General features: G+C 40.3%; 2 protein-coding genes across 8 annotated transcripts; one reads left to right on the forward strand and one right to left on the reverse strand.

Annotated features, from left to right (window-relative positions):
• Window positions 1-153: 153 nt before the first annotated feature.
• Window positions 154-7957, reverse strand: aida (axin interactor, dorsalization associated). Of its 3 annotated transcripts, XM_011491549.4 has the most exons (11): window positions 7646-7957; window positions 5266-5332; window positions 5128-5181; window positions 4632-4686; window positions 4479-4542; window positions 4306-4403; window positions 4139-4147; window positions 3692-3814; window positions 3485-3607; window positions 1861-1978; window positions 154-1776 (listed from the first exon to the last, which is right to left on the reverse strand). In XM_011491549.4, the coding sequence occupies exons 1-11, from the start codon at window positions 7750-7752 to the stop codon at window positions 1677-1679; spliced, it is 918 nt and encodes a 305-aa protein (XP_011489851.1). In that variant the 5' UTR covers window positions 7753-7957; the 3' UTR covers window positions 154-1676. The 3 variants fall into 3 exon arrangements, with proteins under 3 accessions (XP_011489851.1, XP_004083602.1, XP_078798770.1); XM_004083554.5 differs by lacking the exon at window positions 4139-4147; XM_078942644.1 differs by lacking the exons at window positions 4139-4147; window positions 7646-7957 and adding an exon at window positions 5698-5810 and having other exon boundaries at window positions 5266-5628.
• On the forward strand, window positions 5882-15283 carry rnf8 (ring finger protein 8, E3 ubiquitin protein ligase). 5 transcript variants are annotated; one of them, XM_023953061.2, is made up of 10 exons: window positions 5882-6015; window positions 9051-9179; window positions 9937-10379; window positions 12004-12208; window positions 12294-12353; window positions 12453-12542; window positions 12640-12747; window positions 12841-13045; window positions 13139-13171; window positions 14899-15283. In XM_023953061.2, the coding sequence occupies exons 2-10, from the start codon at window positions 9111-9113 to the stop codon at window positions 15084-15086; spliced, it is 1401 nt and encodes a 466-aa protein (XP_023808829.1). In that variant the 5' UTR covers window positions 5882-6015; window positions 9051-9110; the 3' UTR covers window positions 15087-15283. The 5 variants fall into 5 exon arrangements, with proteins under 5 accessions (XP_023808829.1, XP_011489850.1, XP_004083483.1 ...); XM_011491548.4 differs by lacking the exon at window positions 5882-6015 and adding an exon at window positions 8673-8927 and having other exon boundaries at window positions 12841-13052; XM_004083435.4 differs by lacking the exon at window positions 5882-6015 and adding an exon at window positions 8673-8927.

The following is a 15283-nucleotide window of genomic DNA, read 5'->3' on the forward strand; positions in this document are numbered from 1 at the left end:
AGCAGTTTGGTTTTTCTGGATTCTTTAGGGGCATCTTTTTAGTTTTAGGAGGAAATGCTACATTTGTCCTGCGTCAATGAAAACTGTTTTTTTTAAAAACATTTTTCTCATGATGGAGAGCATATATTAGGAAAATTCCCCTTAAAAATAGCATTTCTGAATATTTCTTTATTCAGATTACTGTGAATCAGGAGCAAAGATGCTGTTGTACTTTTAAAATAGCTCAAAGGATGATGGGACAATAAAATAAAATCACATTTCAGTTTGTGTTTTCAAACATTTAAGGTATAATCTGCACCGAAAACACATTTAAAAACAATGCATTCTATGACTCAAAAAAAAAACATTTTTTGGTTTATTACAAATAAAACGGATGAATGATCAACTTCCCTTCAGCATGTCAACAAAAACATTTCAGTCCTGATGCTTTTTCCTGCTTCATCCATCCCGGTTAGTTCGTCCGTTAGTGCGGCTCACAGTTTGTTACAAAAATAAAATCTCAAAGCAAATCTTACAAAGATATTTCTGTGACAGAAAAGTTGATCAGTTTAGGTAATGTGATTACACAGGTTCACATTTTATTCTGATGAAACTGAAGATTAAATACTTCATCTGGAATTAAAGCAACAAAATAACTGGGGGGAAAAAAGTTTTCATTTTAGTGAATTTTAAATGTTATTTTAATAAAAAGTAAAGTTGGAAGCACTGTTACTGTTTGCTGCAGCTTTCTTCCAACCTCGTAATTTAATAAAAAATAAACTTTTCTCCAGATTTATTGAACTTCTTTTACAGAAAAGCCAAATAATAAAAAAAATAATAAAATACAAGACATATAAACCTTTTATTTTGACAAATTATGCTCCAACATCTCCAAAAATGTTTTCTTTTTCTGTAAACTTACTCTCTAAACACAGAAACTCACTTCACACTGTCAGGCTAGGAGATTCCATCCGCTGTCAAATTTATTTACACTTTGTCGACTATGAAGCACAGACAGGGACGCCATTCAACCTTTTATCCTTGGTTTTGTGTGGGATGTCAAAGAACGCCATCGTGAGGCTCCTTCTGGCATCGCGGATGAATTTCACTGGCCTCAAATGTTCCAGGAAATAAACAGAAACAATAGAGAATATACATAAAAATGTTGCTTTCAGGACTTTTTGCTATCGTACTCATGAACCAAAATGACGTTCAAGTCCTAAAGTTTTGGAAAACAGGTGGGAAACATGGGTTTGTGGTTGATTCACTTTTGCTTCTAACTTTATTTCAAAATAACGTCACTTTTGGACTTCGGTTCCGAACGTTGGAATCAAACATTTGTTGTTGTGCTCCTTACCGTTTCAAATAACTGCAAACACAAGTTTGGTGATTATTTAAGTGCAACCAAAATTTTCTGAGCTCCTCTGCAGCACATTTACTTGAAAGTGTCAGGATGTTTTCAAACTATAAAGAAAATGCATTTTTTGCAATAAAAATCTCCCATTTTTTTGAGATTTTCAGCAGAAGAAAATAAAGAAAATGCACTTCACTTCAAAACAAATTAAGAATGCAAAAAATAGGAGCTGATTTAACAACCGGCTCTGTTTCTGTCTTCACATTCATGGAAAACGCTGGACCTCTTGGATATTGCTGGACGTGATGATGAGACGCGATCTCGGCGTCCTTCCAGCCGAGGCTTAGCTGTCTTTGTGTAACGTCTGATGAAGGTGGAGGAAAAGTGGTTTCTTGGTGAGGAGCTGCAGCTTCTTCCTCTTAAAGTCCGTAGGCTTCTTGTACCTGAAATTCAAAAAGAGCAGCGGGGTTTTACCTTCAGATCACAGAGAGGAAGGAACAGAAAAGTCAGCGGTGAAAAACACTCACAGCTCAATCACAAGCGGTCCGGGTTTGATCTCGTCCATCTCCAGGAAAGCGTAACATTTCGTGCTGGTGAACTTCTTTTTAGGCTTGTAGTGTTTGAATTCAAAGAAGATAGCTGCTCCTGGAATATGTGAAGACAGATCATTCTTTTAAAATGATTTAGAGCTTGTTAAAAGAAATGTGAGATAAAAAGAGAGATGAACCGTCTTCCATCGTTCATGATGAGAATTTAAAGGTGTCTAAATAGTCTGTGTAGGTTTGAAAACTTCAGTTTCTGAGCCTCGCTCTTCAGATTTTGGATAATTGAGGCGTAAACTGAACAGAGGCATTGAATTCTCCAATGCTTCCCCATCAGATGTTAACAGAATCTTCATCTCCACCATCAGAAAGTGCAGATTTCTCTCCTCTTCCTCCTACCTGCTTGTCTGTAAAGTTCCACTCCGATTATCTTTTGATGCTTTTTAAAACTATTCCATGTGGTCTCTTAATTATGATTAGCCATAATAATAAAAAAAACGGCAGTAGTTCATTAGAAATTCACCTCTTTAAGTGAATTGCAGAGCAACCCCGCCCCCTCTTCCCGATACTGAGAGATCTCTGTTTAAGCTGTTGATTTTCACACAGCAATTTTTTCCACCTGCTTTTGATTCACAACAATTATGAATTTTAAAAAAAACTCAGAAATGCAATTTTGAGCTTCATTTTCTTTATATTTGGCCTCCATCATCAGAAAAATGCCACAAGAACATCATGATTTTCATCATAGTGGGTCTTTAATTAACAGCTGGAGAGTCCGCAGGCTTGACCCAGATGAAGGTTCCAGTGCTGTTCAAGATATCTAAAGAACCTTTGCTTTAACTTCACAGATAAAGTATATTTTGGAGAAACTTTTGTTTCCCATTAATTCCATCAGGTGGCTGGATAGACTGAATGGGAACAACTAATTTATCAAGAAACATGAAGGTATCAGCTTCTTCCTTGAGTTTGTCCATTTTCTTTTTATGCTTTTCTTCAGCTATTTTAGCAGAATGCAAACTGCTTTTGCATTTTCACCAACAGGTTCAGCCTAAAACATTCAACAATGACAACTTTTTTTTTTATAAATTCTAACTGATATAAACTACAAAAGGAGATGATGACAGTTTCAAACTTGAAATATGTCCCAAGAGAGACAAACAAACGAGAATTGTGTTCAAAATGCTAAGGTTACCTCTGGTTTTAGGGCCTCATTCAGCCTCTTAGTGCCTCAGCTCCTGTCCGTTCTCATATTTCCAACCCCTCCTTTAGATTTCTTTTACAGGGAAAATCCCTTTTAGGTGTCTTGAGCCAGCTTAAAATGCTCTTGTTTTTTTATTTTACTTTATGTTTTTGGTTGAATTCTCATTCCACCTCCCCAATTTCTGATTTTTTTTCCTCAACTTGCCTGTTTCCTTGCCATTTTGTGACTCCAACTGCTCACAAAAAACCTTTTGTTTCCCTATAAATTGTCATCATTTCCTTCTCAGCAGTACCGAACATGATACTCCCACCCCCCTGCTTGACATTAGAAAACAGCATCTAAAGAGCTCTTACATATTTGTGCCCAGCTTTTGTCGGCTGAAAGCTGGAGGCCAATGATGGCTGTTACCTTTTGGTAGTTTCTCCACGTGTCTCTGGATCTCCACATCCACGCAGAAGTGAATGTAGTTGTCCTCCTTTCTGGTGGCTACGGGCGTTTCCTGCACCGGATTCAGGTCAACGCCGTTCACATCTGTAGGTGGAGGAACATCGAACGCCATCATCGAGACTCGAGAAAGAAGCTTTTTTTAACCTCTCCGTTGCGTCGTCTCCGTACCTTTAACGCTGACGGTTATGTAGGGGTCGATGCACTGCCCAGCATCCTTTAACCCGATTTTCTCAATTCTTACTGTGAGTAGTGTTATTCCAGGCTCAGAGGGTAACCGTGGTAACAAGGTGCCTGTGGAAAGTTTGACATTACCATCAGTGCCTTGTGATCAGATTCAGTTTTTATTTAAGGACATTCTTCACTTTAAGGTTAAACATAAATGAAAATATTTGCAGAATTACGGATTTATTCATCTCCCTGAAGTGTTTTGAAGCCGCATACCAGATAGTTAATTATTTCAAACCATCTCTGAGGTTACCTGCAGACTGACACGTCTTTGTTGAATGTTTAACAGAAAACCTAAGGAGTTCCTCAAAACATAATGTCACTTTTGAGGGAACGAAACAAAAGAAGCTCTGATGAGAAAAACGGGCACTAAAAGACAAAACGCCGTACCTTGAGAAGCTGGAAATGAATCGGGCAGGCAGGGATGAGCGATGAAGACATGCATGACTCCGACAAAGAGAGCAAAGACGTGCATGGTCAAATGGCCCTCACAGATGAGGAGACGTGAACGAAACGGATCAACGAAACGGCGGCCGGGCGGGTGGGGTTTACCGTACCAGGAGCTCGCGACGCGAAAGCCTCAGACGCACACGCCCCCGCATCCTCATCATCGTCCAGATCGAGATCCTCCTCCTCTCCTGGAGCCAGGATTTTTCTGACCAACAAGAAGAAGAGCTTTAAAACTAAAGCAATGCTTACTCCCGTACAATAAACAAACTCAATTCTTTACCTCGAGGGAACGGGCTGGACATCAAAAGGAAATTCTTTATTATAGGTGAGGATATTCTCTATTACTGCAAACAAAAACAAATAAGAGAAAAGATATTGTTAAAAAAACCCAAAGGTTCCAATAATTCATACAAATGTTTTGTTGTTTACTTACTGGTTTCTAATTTTTTCAGGTCCTCTAATTTGAATTCTTCCATTGACTGTGTGCACTGAGGAAATGCATTTAAGGGACATTTGAGCTCAGATAATTAAATCAGGATCTTTCTAATAAACTGGTTTATTTATTCAAAGACACAGAAACATTTTTAAAATGCCAAAATAATAGAAAAAAATGGAACAGATCAATTTTAAAGTCAGTCCCAGCAACCAAAAAAGCTAAACAAATACTTAAATAAATCCTAAAGGAAGCAAAAAACTTGAACAAAAAATGCAAGTAAAACCATTAATGTTTAACAGAATTAGCAAAAGGCAACAACAAAAACCAAAAATTTGAAACAGAAATACAAATGACTTAAAGTACCAAAAACATTTTACAGATGCAAACGGACAACAAAACTGACACAAATACATCCAAAAGTGACATCCAAGTGGACTTTCTTTATGTCTGCCCTTACACACACAAACACAAAGACAATAAAAGTGACACAAACCTGCAGACTCGCACTTCTCATCTCCAGGCATGTTGCAATCTTCCCTAAAGTTTTCTGGACAGAAAAAAGAAACGTTGTTTTTAGCTGCAGAAAAGGATAGGAGCGCTGCATAAATTTGCAGTAAATCAATAAGATCACCTTCTGCTCTTCTGTGAAATCTGTGGAACTTGTTGTGTGGATCTCTTTTTGCATTTGCCTCGCTAGACTAAATAAAACCACAAATAAACACAGAACATCGTTAGTTCTTACAAAACACAATAAATCAGACATTGTGAAGAATAGTTAGAAACTGCCTTTAACTTTTATTACACTAATGGTTTAAACTTAATTCACTGAGCATGTATTGTCATCTCAAAATTGTATTACATTTGAAGACAGCACAGCCAAGCTATTGTTCTAACAGTTTCTTCTCATACTCCCTTTTTCTGTGCATGTGTGATCTCCTGAGCAGGCCTCAGACTTATCTTCACTTTAGCCTTGGAACTGCTCTCCAGCAGTAACCTGTGGGCGTGTTTTTCACACGGGGTCCATCGGACGATCTTCTGAATATGCAAATGCATTTATACCAACCCCATCCCTGAGCTCGTTGGTTCGGACTTTGAATGCACCATGTTCATCTGTCTGTCCCCTTCGTGTTTGTACGAAGTAAAACCTCCACAAAAGATAAGTAACTGTCGACAAATCCAGTTTCTTCACATTTGCTCCTTCTGAGCCGGCCGGCACGCCCTGGACATCGCTGGAACCCCTGGGGGGGGTTGCCCGAAAACCGCTAGCCACATCCTCAGCATTGAAACATCCGCCTTCAGGATCGGCGGCCCTTGCCCTTGGATCCGGTGGTGCCCTCGGCGACTTCGGACCCTCATCAAATGGCGAGGTTCATTGCTTGAAGTGAGTACGCCACACAGAAAGTCTGTCCTCTCTTTACTTATTAGGGCTTTATGTTGACTGTGTCTGTGTCCTTGTGTGTGCGTGCATCAACGTTGGGGGAAGAATAGAGAAACGGCTGCAGTCCGCTGCGCGAGCACGCTGAACAGAGCACCGCTTGCAGGCAAGGTGCTGCGCGTGCACGAGTCATCCTGCGCGGACGGGAAAAGTGTGGGCGGCGCGCGAGGCTGCTAGTGTAGGCGCCTTCCCTCCTCGGTGGGAATGGCAGTGTAGGGATGGAAGTGTAGGCATAAGTGTAGGAGCAGCCGCGGCGAGTGAGCCGAAGAAATAGAGCCTTGGGAGGCTGAGTGTGACTTTTGAGACGAAACGGAGCTCCGGGGAAACTATGTGTGTGTAACGCTTTTTATATCTCTCTGTCTGTGTCTGAGTTTGCCCTTTTTCGACGGCCCCTGTGGTGTGTGCTCGCTTTGAGTAATGACTCCTTATAAAACAAAGATAAGTAACTGTCTCTGAGTCATTATTCATTATTTCTGTGTGCAAGAAACTGACGGGGTTACGAATTAATACAATACAGTCCTTTCTAGAAAATCCAGTTTCTTCACAGACATGTTAAGTTCTTATCGTTTACTTAAAAAAACTGAAAATAAAATGCTTTTATGAAGGACATGTTAAAATGTTTCCATCACAACTGAAATTATTTTTAAAAGTCCCCTTCCGATCATCTTTTGATCTTTTGTCAAAGTGTTCCCAGTGCTCTTTTAGTTATGATTATGCAACAAAAATGGCGAGCTGTCCAGTCTAGTTGTCTACAAATGGATGCATAAGAATGGAACAGGGAGCTTGTTTTCTACGTCACAAATACAATCTTTTACAAACAGATTTTTTTTCTTCTGCTCTTGAATAAGGAAAAAAGAAATTAGAGAGGAAAATGTTAACTTTATGTTCTTAATGTTTGTCCTTCATCGTGAGAAAAATGCCACAAAAGCATGTTAAAAATTCATCTGAGTGGGAACTTTCAATTTAAATGTCAGTTTTAACCCAGATATTATTTCTTTTTTGGGGGGAAATGCATGTGGTCACCCATTTTATGCAGAAATATTGCAGAAAATGTCCCTAACGGCGTTCCATACATTTGAAGTTTGTACATATTAAATTGCAGTCTGTGTATTCACGCCCTCTTGTGGCCAACAAAAGCACTACCAGGTAAACCCGATATTAATATAATAAAGACAATTACAGCAGATAATCATAATAATTAAGTAATAAAGCAGATCACTTCATGAAAAATGTGATTTTTGAAAAGTTAAAAAATGGCGTTTCTCTCTGAACACAAAGAACCCGCCCAGAACAACGAGAGGGTGTGGCTGACTGTTTCTCAATTCTCCGCGGAGCAGCTGCTGGCTCCTTTAGAGCAGAAAACACACACACACGCACACAAACACAACACAACACCCAAGACGAAACTGAAACCGGGATGCAGCAACCGCACGGAGCTCTGCTGCCACATCCCGTCATCATGGAGGGCAGGGATGTATTTACTGCTGACAGCTGCCGGGGCAACTTCTGTCTCCCACGGTCCTTATCCCCGCAGCTTTTACCACAGGCGGAGCAAACACGCATGTTGTAGACTTACATTTGGTATTCATCTATCGCCTCCACCAACTGCCCCCACGAGTCAAAGTCTGAGCCTTTCCTAAAACTGGCGTGCCATTTCTGGATAGTCTTGTTTACATCAGACATTTTGTCGGGAGGATTCGTGCGGCGCTCTCAGGACAGCATATCCGAGGAGGAGGCTCATCTGCGGGGCTCCAGCGTCGGCCAGTTTGCCTGCTCGTCCGGTCCAGAGTTTGGCGCACAAACCGGTGACACCCCGACCAAGCCCTTTCAGCCTGGCCGACCCTGATGTGACATCCGCGGGCGAAAGGAAGTCCCGCCCGAAAGCCTTGGGTTTGCTCGATTTGAAGCGCGGGGTCGCCCGGAAGATCTGAAGCCTCGTGTTACTATTACATTATTATTATTATTATTATTATTATTATTATTATTATTATTATTATTATTATTATTATTATTATTATTAATAATAATAATAATAATAATAATAATAATAATAATAATAATAATAATAATAATAATTGTTAAAATGAGAAAATTCACACACAAAACAAACAAAACAAAAATATTCATCCTGTTTATAACACAAAAAAAACAAGTAAACAAACATAGGTTCCAGTCTTTAACGTAACTTACATAACAATCACATGCACCTTGTAGTTGTTTCCTTTTAATACATCGGGAATATTTTGAACTCTCACGTGTTTTACAATCAAACTCATTATTTTTTAGAGTGGTGCTTGATATTACTTTATTGAGTTATTAAAAAACAATTTAACTAAAGTATAGACATATTTTCAAACAAGCTGTTTTAAACTTAATAAATAGTATAAATGTTAGCAATAAGTTCAGCCATTAATTGTTCTTTAGAATATATTTAAACCATTTTAACCACTTTACAACAATTAAAGTAAAAAAAAGCCTCTTCAGAGTGTAATGTAATCATCGTTCAATTTAATATATATGTATTTTATTTTTATTATTATAAAAAATATAATTATAGTCTCTTTGGTAAGAAAGCACCGTTGGGTGCCTTATTTTGAAACATCACATGAACACTTCCGGTGATTTCCGGTCTAGTAAAATTATCCCAGAGCTAGCATGGGAGCGTTATGTGACTGAGCAAAGTAACTGTTGCGGCGGCGTTATATCGTTTCTATACCTTTAAAAAATGAGATAATATGGAGAGTACAACCACGGAATCTTGTTCGGCAGAAGAGGAGGACAGCTCGGACTCGGAGGTGGCGTGTCTCATGAGAGTGGGGAAAAAATCCGAGTGGCTTCGCTTGTTCGGAAACACAGAGGTGCTAATGTTCGCTAACTAGCTAAATTAGCTAAATAATCGCATACTTTTCTGTGTTTCTGGTCCATTTCCCCCCCTGTGTTTTCAGCAGTTTGAACTGTGGTTAAATTGGTTTCGACTGCAGGTCACCGTTGGACGCGGGGTGAACGTGACGTACCAGCTCCTGTCAGCGAGTTGTCCTCTGATGATCTCCAGGCTGCACTGCACCTTCAAGAGAAAAGAAGACGGACAGTGGACGGTGACGGACAAGAAGGTGAAATGACGTTCACCATAGATATGTCAGACTTAGGATAATTATTTATGAAATGATTGGAAAATTAAAACGTAAAAGAAGACATAAGCACATAAAGATATACATGCACTTTCTAGGAGGTCATTTAATTACTTAATTGGATAGACATGCACAGTAATACATACAATACAAGACATGGAGTCCATTAAATATTAATTTTGTCAAATGAAGTTTAATTAATATTTTCAAAAGGGGGTGGGAGGAAGCGATTTTATGTTATCGTACCCCTTATTATATTTGTGTGCTTCATTGTTTGCTTTAAAGGCAAGTTTTCCATTTGAAATGTTGCATAAAAATTAGAATTCTGGCTATTTAAATTTAAAAAATGACTATTCGCACGTAATTTTTCAAATATGTGTGGCTATACTTTCTTTCTTGGCTGCGTTTATTTATTTTGCTATTAAAAAAAATAATATCTGTGGCTTAATTAAAGTAGCTGCCCTTGAAATAGTCACAGTGCTCCTTGGTAACCATTCATGTTTTTGCTTTAGTCATGGTGAGACCAGTTAGAGAAAAACGTTCATGCTTATACTTTTCTGCTGACAGCGACAGGTTGTATCTCTGGTATCCTGCACAAGGGGCCCCTTAGTGCTGTTCAAGTTCAATTGTGCACTCTTTGCGTGCAGCCTGTGAATGGCCTAAAAATCCTAAATGGTTTGATGATTTTCAATTAAAAAATGTACATAAATATGAAAGTAACAGCTGATTTCTTATACAGAGTCTCAATGGTGTCTGGGTCAACGGAAACCGTATACCGGCTGATGAAGCCCATCTCCTCAGGCCTGGAGACTCCATACAGCTGGGAGTTCCTGTAATGGGGTCCAAAGTGGAGTTCGACTACGTCCTGGTCCAGCAGCCCCTGAAAGACATTAAACTCCACCTGGCAAAAACGCATAAAGAGGGAGCCACAGCAGCCGCCATCACTGAGAGTTCCAAGAGGAAGATGACCATGGAAGAAGATGAGCCTTCTACCTCAAAGCCGAAGCTGTACCGCCGCTCTTCCTCGGACAAGTCTTTAGCAAAAGCCTGCCCTCCGCCTCTAAAGAAATGCCAGCTGCAACAGAGTCGCTCCCAGCCGGAGGAGACCGCATCCGGCAGACGTGTCCAGGAGTCGAGGCAACGTTCTGATGGCTCCCAACCTCCCTGTGACAACCTACAGATGTAAGCCAACTTTCACTTCCATTGTAGAATACACAAGTGAACACGCAAAAGGGAAAAAGTTCAAATAAACTTTATTTGCAGTTCACCTTTTTCTGTTTTTTAGTGCAATTTTGCATGTTTTTATTTATTAATTTGACTATGTTCAATTATTTTGAATTTAAAAATGTACATACGCAGCACACTGTTCTGCATCTTGTAGAGATTGTCAGACTTCAGACTCCGTGCCATGTCTTCTGCACTGAATGCGTTCAGTTTGGCAAACCTGCATGAATCTTCCATCGCGGTCACACCTTGTTTTCATTCTATAACACTGGACGATCTTTTCTTAAAAGGTTTGAACTTTGAAAGTTTAAACAAGAGAGAAAAGTGTACAAATGTTCATGTCTGTCTGAGAAAAGTGTGTAGCAATGGAGTTTACACCCTTGAAACGTCGCAGATTCAACAGATTGCAAGGTTGTTTTGTTTTTTTAGAACGGATCTCCAGGCGATAAATGAGGGACCACTGTATTTCACTAGAAACCCAGAAGAAATACATCAGGCTGAGCCTTCAAACATCTGTGTTTCACATCAAACTAAAATAGTTCCCCACAACACCACCTTTTATTTTAGAAATATCATAGACCGACTACAATAAGCTTAGGAAAAGACCAAACTACAAGCACCACAGATGTAATATTGATGCCATTCCATCAATAAGGCCTGCGTCAAACCCCCTCCCAGACGGAAGTGGCTTTTCCCAGTACTGTTCTCTAATCATGCAGGGTCTCAGAGAGGACTCTGCTCACTGTCCTGCCCCACTGTGAGCATGAATTCAACTAGGTAGGAGTGGCTCCTCAGACTGATTTGTTTCTTTCATTTTAAACATATTAAATAATAAAAGGAAACAGATTAATCAAATCTATTTAAGATACTAAATCATCAATTGATTAGAAAATAAATAACATAAAGCGATACCATCTTCTTGACATTATAAAACATAGACACATTCAGAACAAAAGCCACCTTCCAGTATTAGGGGCCTCACCTGTGGAACCGCTTGGCTGAGGACGTGAGGGCTTCATCCACCCTGGAGGTTTTTAAGAAAAAATCGTATAAATCGTCTTTTTTGCTTAGCTTTTAATTAACTCTTACATTTCCTAGTGTTTTCATTTGATTTTTATGGACTGTTTTTGTGTATTGCATAATGCGTATGTGTATTGGGGGCTTTCCTAATCACTATTTTTATTTTATGTAAAGCACTCTTAAGGTGTTTTACAACAGGAAAAATGCTCTATTTATTAATTAAATATGATGATTGTCAAATATATTTTTGATCAATTGCTTGAAAGGAAGTCGGGAGAATCAAACTTATATGATAATGATTCCTCCTCTATTACATCTTACATTGTTATATAATCTTCTGTCCTCTGAAAAAGCTGCTGTGGAGCTCTAATAACAAGTTTGTCCTGATCTTTTATTTCATTCAGATTCAGTTGCATTTATCTCCTGTATCTAGAAATATGTTGATAGACTGTGTTCATCTGAATCTGCCTTTTTTATTTATTTATGTTTTTGCAGTGACTTCAGCTCAACATGATGCTTGTGTTGGTGCGTCATCATTTTTCTTTCCCAAAACCGTTTGCAGGTACAGTCAGAACATTCTGTTGCTGCGGGAGCAGGTGGATGACACCCAGAGACGGGTAGCATCTCTGGAGGGAGAAGATCAGCAGGGTGACCCGCTGGTCCGGGAGCGGGTCCAGGAGCTGCAGAGTCAGCTGGGGACTCTCCGAGGCAAAATGCACCAGATGGAGACCTTAAAGAAGTCCTTCAGTGAACGGAGGTGGCCAGAGGTGAGGGTGGCTTCAGTCTGTTTTACAAGCAGGATGTGAAGTGAGTTTTGTGGGGATAAAGAAGCATTTTTGTGTGTGTGTTTAGCATCAGAAAACACAGCAGGAAGAGCAAATGAGAAAGCAGTTGAACGATGCCTTGCAAGAAGTAAGAAAATAAAGGAGTTTTCTTTCCGTAGACGGACAGCATTTATGAGATTATGAAGTGACATTATTGAGGATAAGTATTGTTTTTATCTATTCTCAGCAAAAGAAAGTGATCGTTGAACACGCCCTCTCTCGACAAGCCTTCGAAAAGATTCTCTCAGCCAAAAACAAAGAGCTGGAAGCCACGAAGGTCTGTTCAAAATCCTTAGTTTTATTCATCTTCTGCCCCTGAATGCCACAATAAATCACAATATATATAATTAATAATAATCACAATAAATCCTCAGGAGGAAAAGGAAAGGGCCCGTGCCCAGAAAGATGAAGTGGTTACACAAATGACTGAAGTTCTGGAGAACGAGCTTCAGTGCATCATCTGCTCAGAACTCTTCATCGAGGTGGGCTCTTATCAGATTAGCTTCACCTGCAAATGAGAACCACCGACCGTTAGAGTGACATTTTTTGGATCGTCTTATGGTCGTCTTCTGCAGGCAGTCACCCTGAACTGCGCTCACAGCTTCTGCTCCTACTGCATCACCCAGTGGCGCAAAAAGAAAGAAGAGTGTCCCATCTGCCGACAGGCCATCACGTCCCAAAGCCGCTGCCTGGCCCTGGACAACTTCATCGAGCGCATGATGGAGAACCTGAGCCTGGACGTCAAGGAGAAGAGGCAAAGCGTCATCAACGAGAGGAAAGGTGAGAGGTGCGTTTGTGATGCTCGACTGGACCGAAAAGCTTTCGAGTGTTAACCCAGAGCTGTTAAAAGACTTTTATTTTTGCTGTCTTCAGGTGAGCAGGTCTGTGAAAGCAGTGTCCAATCAGGTAAGTGGGGAAATTGGACTGATCTTTCAATGTCACATGATCAGGAGAGGAATTTGTGCGTTTCGTTCAGATTTTTGCACAAGAGGTTCGTTAGTGCTGTTAAGTGATAAATGCGCGCTCCTCGCACGGATCCTGACTGTTAGAAATGAGGAAATTAAACCGTCAGAGCGTAGTTTGTGTGGACATCTAACGGGCACTTGTGTATCATATGCACATCTCATCCGTGCAACATTTGCACACGCTCAGTAAGGAGCCAGTCCTCGATCCTTGCTAACAGCTCAGCCCCGCAATTCTGGAACTCCCTCCCCTCTGATCTACAAAATATGGACCATCTCTCTGTTTTCCAAACATCTCAAAACTCACCTTTTTGCCTTGGATTCATAATATTTAAACTGCTGATTTAACTGTTAACTTATTTTGTGTTTTGTGGCGTTTTGTTGTTATATTTTTATGATTTTACATAATTTTGTACTGTGAGGCGACCTTGAGTGTCTAGAAAGGCACCATATAAATAAAATGTATTATTATTACTAAGGACTACAGTAGGGGACAGCAACCTTTATGACGAGAAAAGCCAATTTGAAATATCCTCTTCAACAACTGTGCCATCACCAAGTGGAAAAGTGACAGTACTGATATAGGTGGGCGGGGTCACAGTAACAGCGTTGTGTGAATGGAGCCTTTCCTTATGACGCCATGAAGGAAAATAGCTCATCGTGAGAAGAGATTTGGTCAAATCCTAAAAATACAAGTGTTCATCTTACACTACATTATTCCCACAAAACACTTACCACAAGCACGACATTGGTACGTTCCATTTTCATGACGTCTCTTGAGGGGACCCTATGAGTTTTAAGGGAACTACAACCCACACCTGTACCCCCCCCTTAAGAGGCAGCCACGCCTCTCTACGACCCCCCACGGGCCCAGACAACCCAAAGACCTGCAGCACCCGTACGGGTCATGTGACTTAGGCTTTGATCATCTTTTCATCTAGTTTCAAAGAATTCCTATTGGTCTTTAATCATGACGGTCATTTTTAGCCAAATAAAAAAATAAATCTGTTGTTTTCATTAGAAATTAGAGATGTGGGAGGGACCATCAGCGCAGAGTAACCCCGCCCGCACTTTCATCTGTTAACACACTCTCCTGGTACCTTGCAGCAATATCGGAGCTACCCAGCCGTACAGTTTAGAACCAATGCCAGCTCAAAATTGATTTTCTTAGTGTATGTCCTCCCTCATGAGAAAAATGCCTCAATAACATGTTAAAAACACTACAAACATGATTTTCACCGGAGTGCATCCCAGGTAGAAACTCAAATGTATTGATCTATTCAGATGTGTTAAAGAGCACAAGTTCCTGAAACAACTTGGAAATCATTCCCTTCATTCTGTCACGAGTGGACTATCTCCTGGTTTTAGGGTTTAATGTCTAAAAATATCAACTTTTGTGACTAGAGTCCATTCAGTGACCCTTTGCTCAAAAGCAGCAGAAAGTGCTGAAGGGTCCAAACCTCAGGGAATGCTGGGAAGCTGCTGGGAGGCTTTCTAATAACATGTCATGGTGTCACCAGAGGGGATCTGCCGAGAGACCCTCCGTTACACAAGATGACAATACAATATGTTTCATCTTCTGTTCTGTTAGCCGGGCGTATTAGTGCTGCGTATGTCAGTGGAGTTTCTCCAGGAAGAAAGGGCGGCTCACTCTGCGTTTCTGTTTTCCAGCCGCCAACGCCGCAGAGGTGATGGTGATCCACGATGACGACAGCAGCAGCGACGGCAGCAGCAGCAGCACCGTCGAGAGCGATGGAAGCATGCTGTCCATTTTTAGCAGCCTCAGCTCTGTGTTCACTGTGGACACAGAAAGCAGCGACCATTTAGAGTTTGAGATCTCAGATGACCTTGAAGATTAACTCTCAATCGGAAGGCAAAAAACGGACTCGCAAAGCCCTCCAACAAGAAAAGCCCTCGGGATCTTTAGTTTACACTAAGAACACTTTGGTCTCATCATGAGGAAAACTTCCTTATGTTTTCTTTTTGTAAAGTTATTATTTGTGTAGTGTACTTGTTTTTCAGTGAAAAGATTAAAGTTTCTTCCTGATTACTTTTA

The sequence above is a fragment of the Oryzias latipes genome, chromosome 24, assembly GCF_053564925.1.
Source record: "Oryzias latipes strain Hd-rR chromosome 24, Olatipes_Hd-rR_3.1".
NCBI lineage: Eukaryota > Metazoa > Chordata > Actinopteri > Beloniformes > Adrianichthyidae > Oryzias > Oryzias latipes.

What these genes read in the sequence shown, in the direction of transcription:
- aida (XM_011491549.4), bottom strand. Translation starts at nt 7,752, where the DNA reads ATGTCTGATGTAAACAAGACTATCCAGAAATGGCACGCCAGTTTTAGG. An exon ending in ATTTCACAGAAGAGCAGAAG is followed by an intron (nt 5,182 to 5,265) that starts GTGATCTTATTG and finishes TTTTCTGTCCAG; the next exon opens with AAAACTTTAGGGAAGATTGC. An exon ending in CCTGAAAAAATTAGAAACCA is followed by an intron (nt 4,543 to 4,631) that starts GTAAGTAAACAA and finishes TTTTGTTTGCAG; the next exon opens with TAATAGAGAATATCCTCACC.
- rnf8 (XM_004083435.4), top strand. Translation starts at nt 8,805, where the DNA reads ATGGAGAGTACAACCACGGAATCTTGTTCGGCAGAAGAGGAGGACAGC. An exon ending in CGTCATCAACGAGAGGAAAG is followed by an intron (nt 13,046 to 13,138) that starts GTGAGAGGTGCG and finishes TGCTGTCTTCAG; the next exon opens with GTGAGCAGGTCTGTGAAAGC. An exon ending in TGAAAGCAGTGTCCAATCAG is followed by an intron (nt 13,172 to 14,898) that starts GTAAGTGGGGAA and finishes TCTGTTTTCCAG; the next exon opens with CCGCCAACGCCGCAGAGGTG.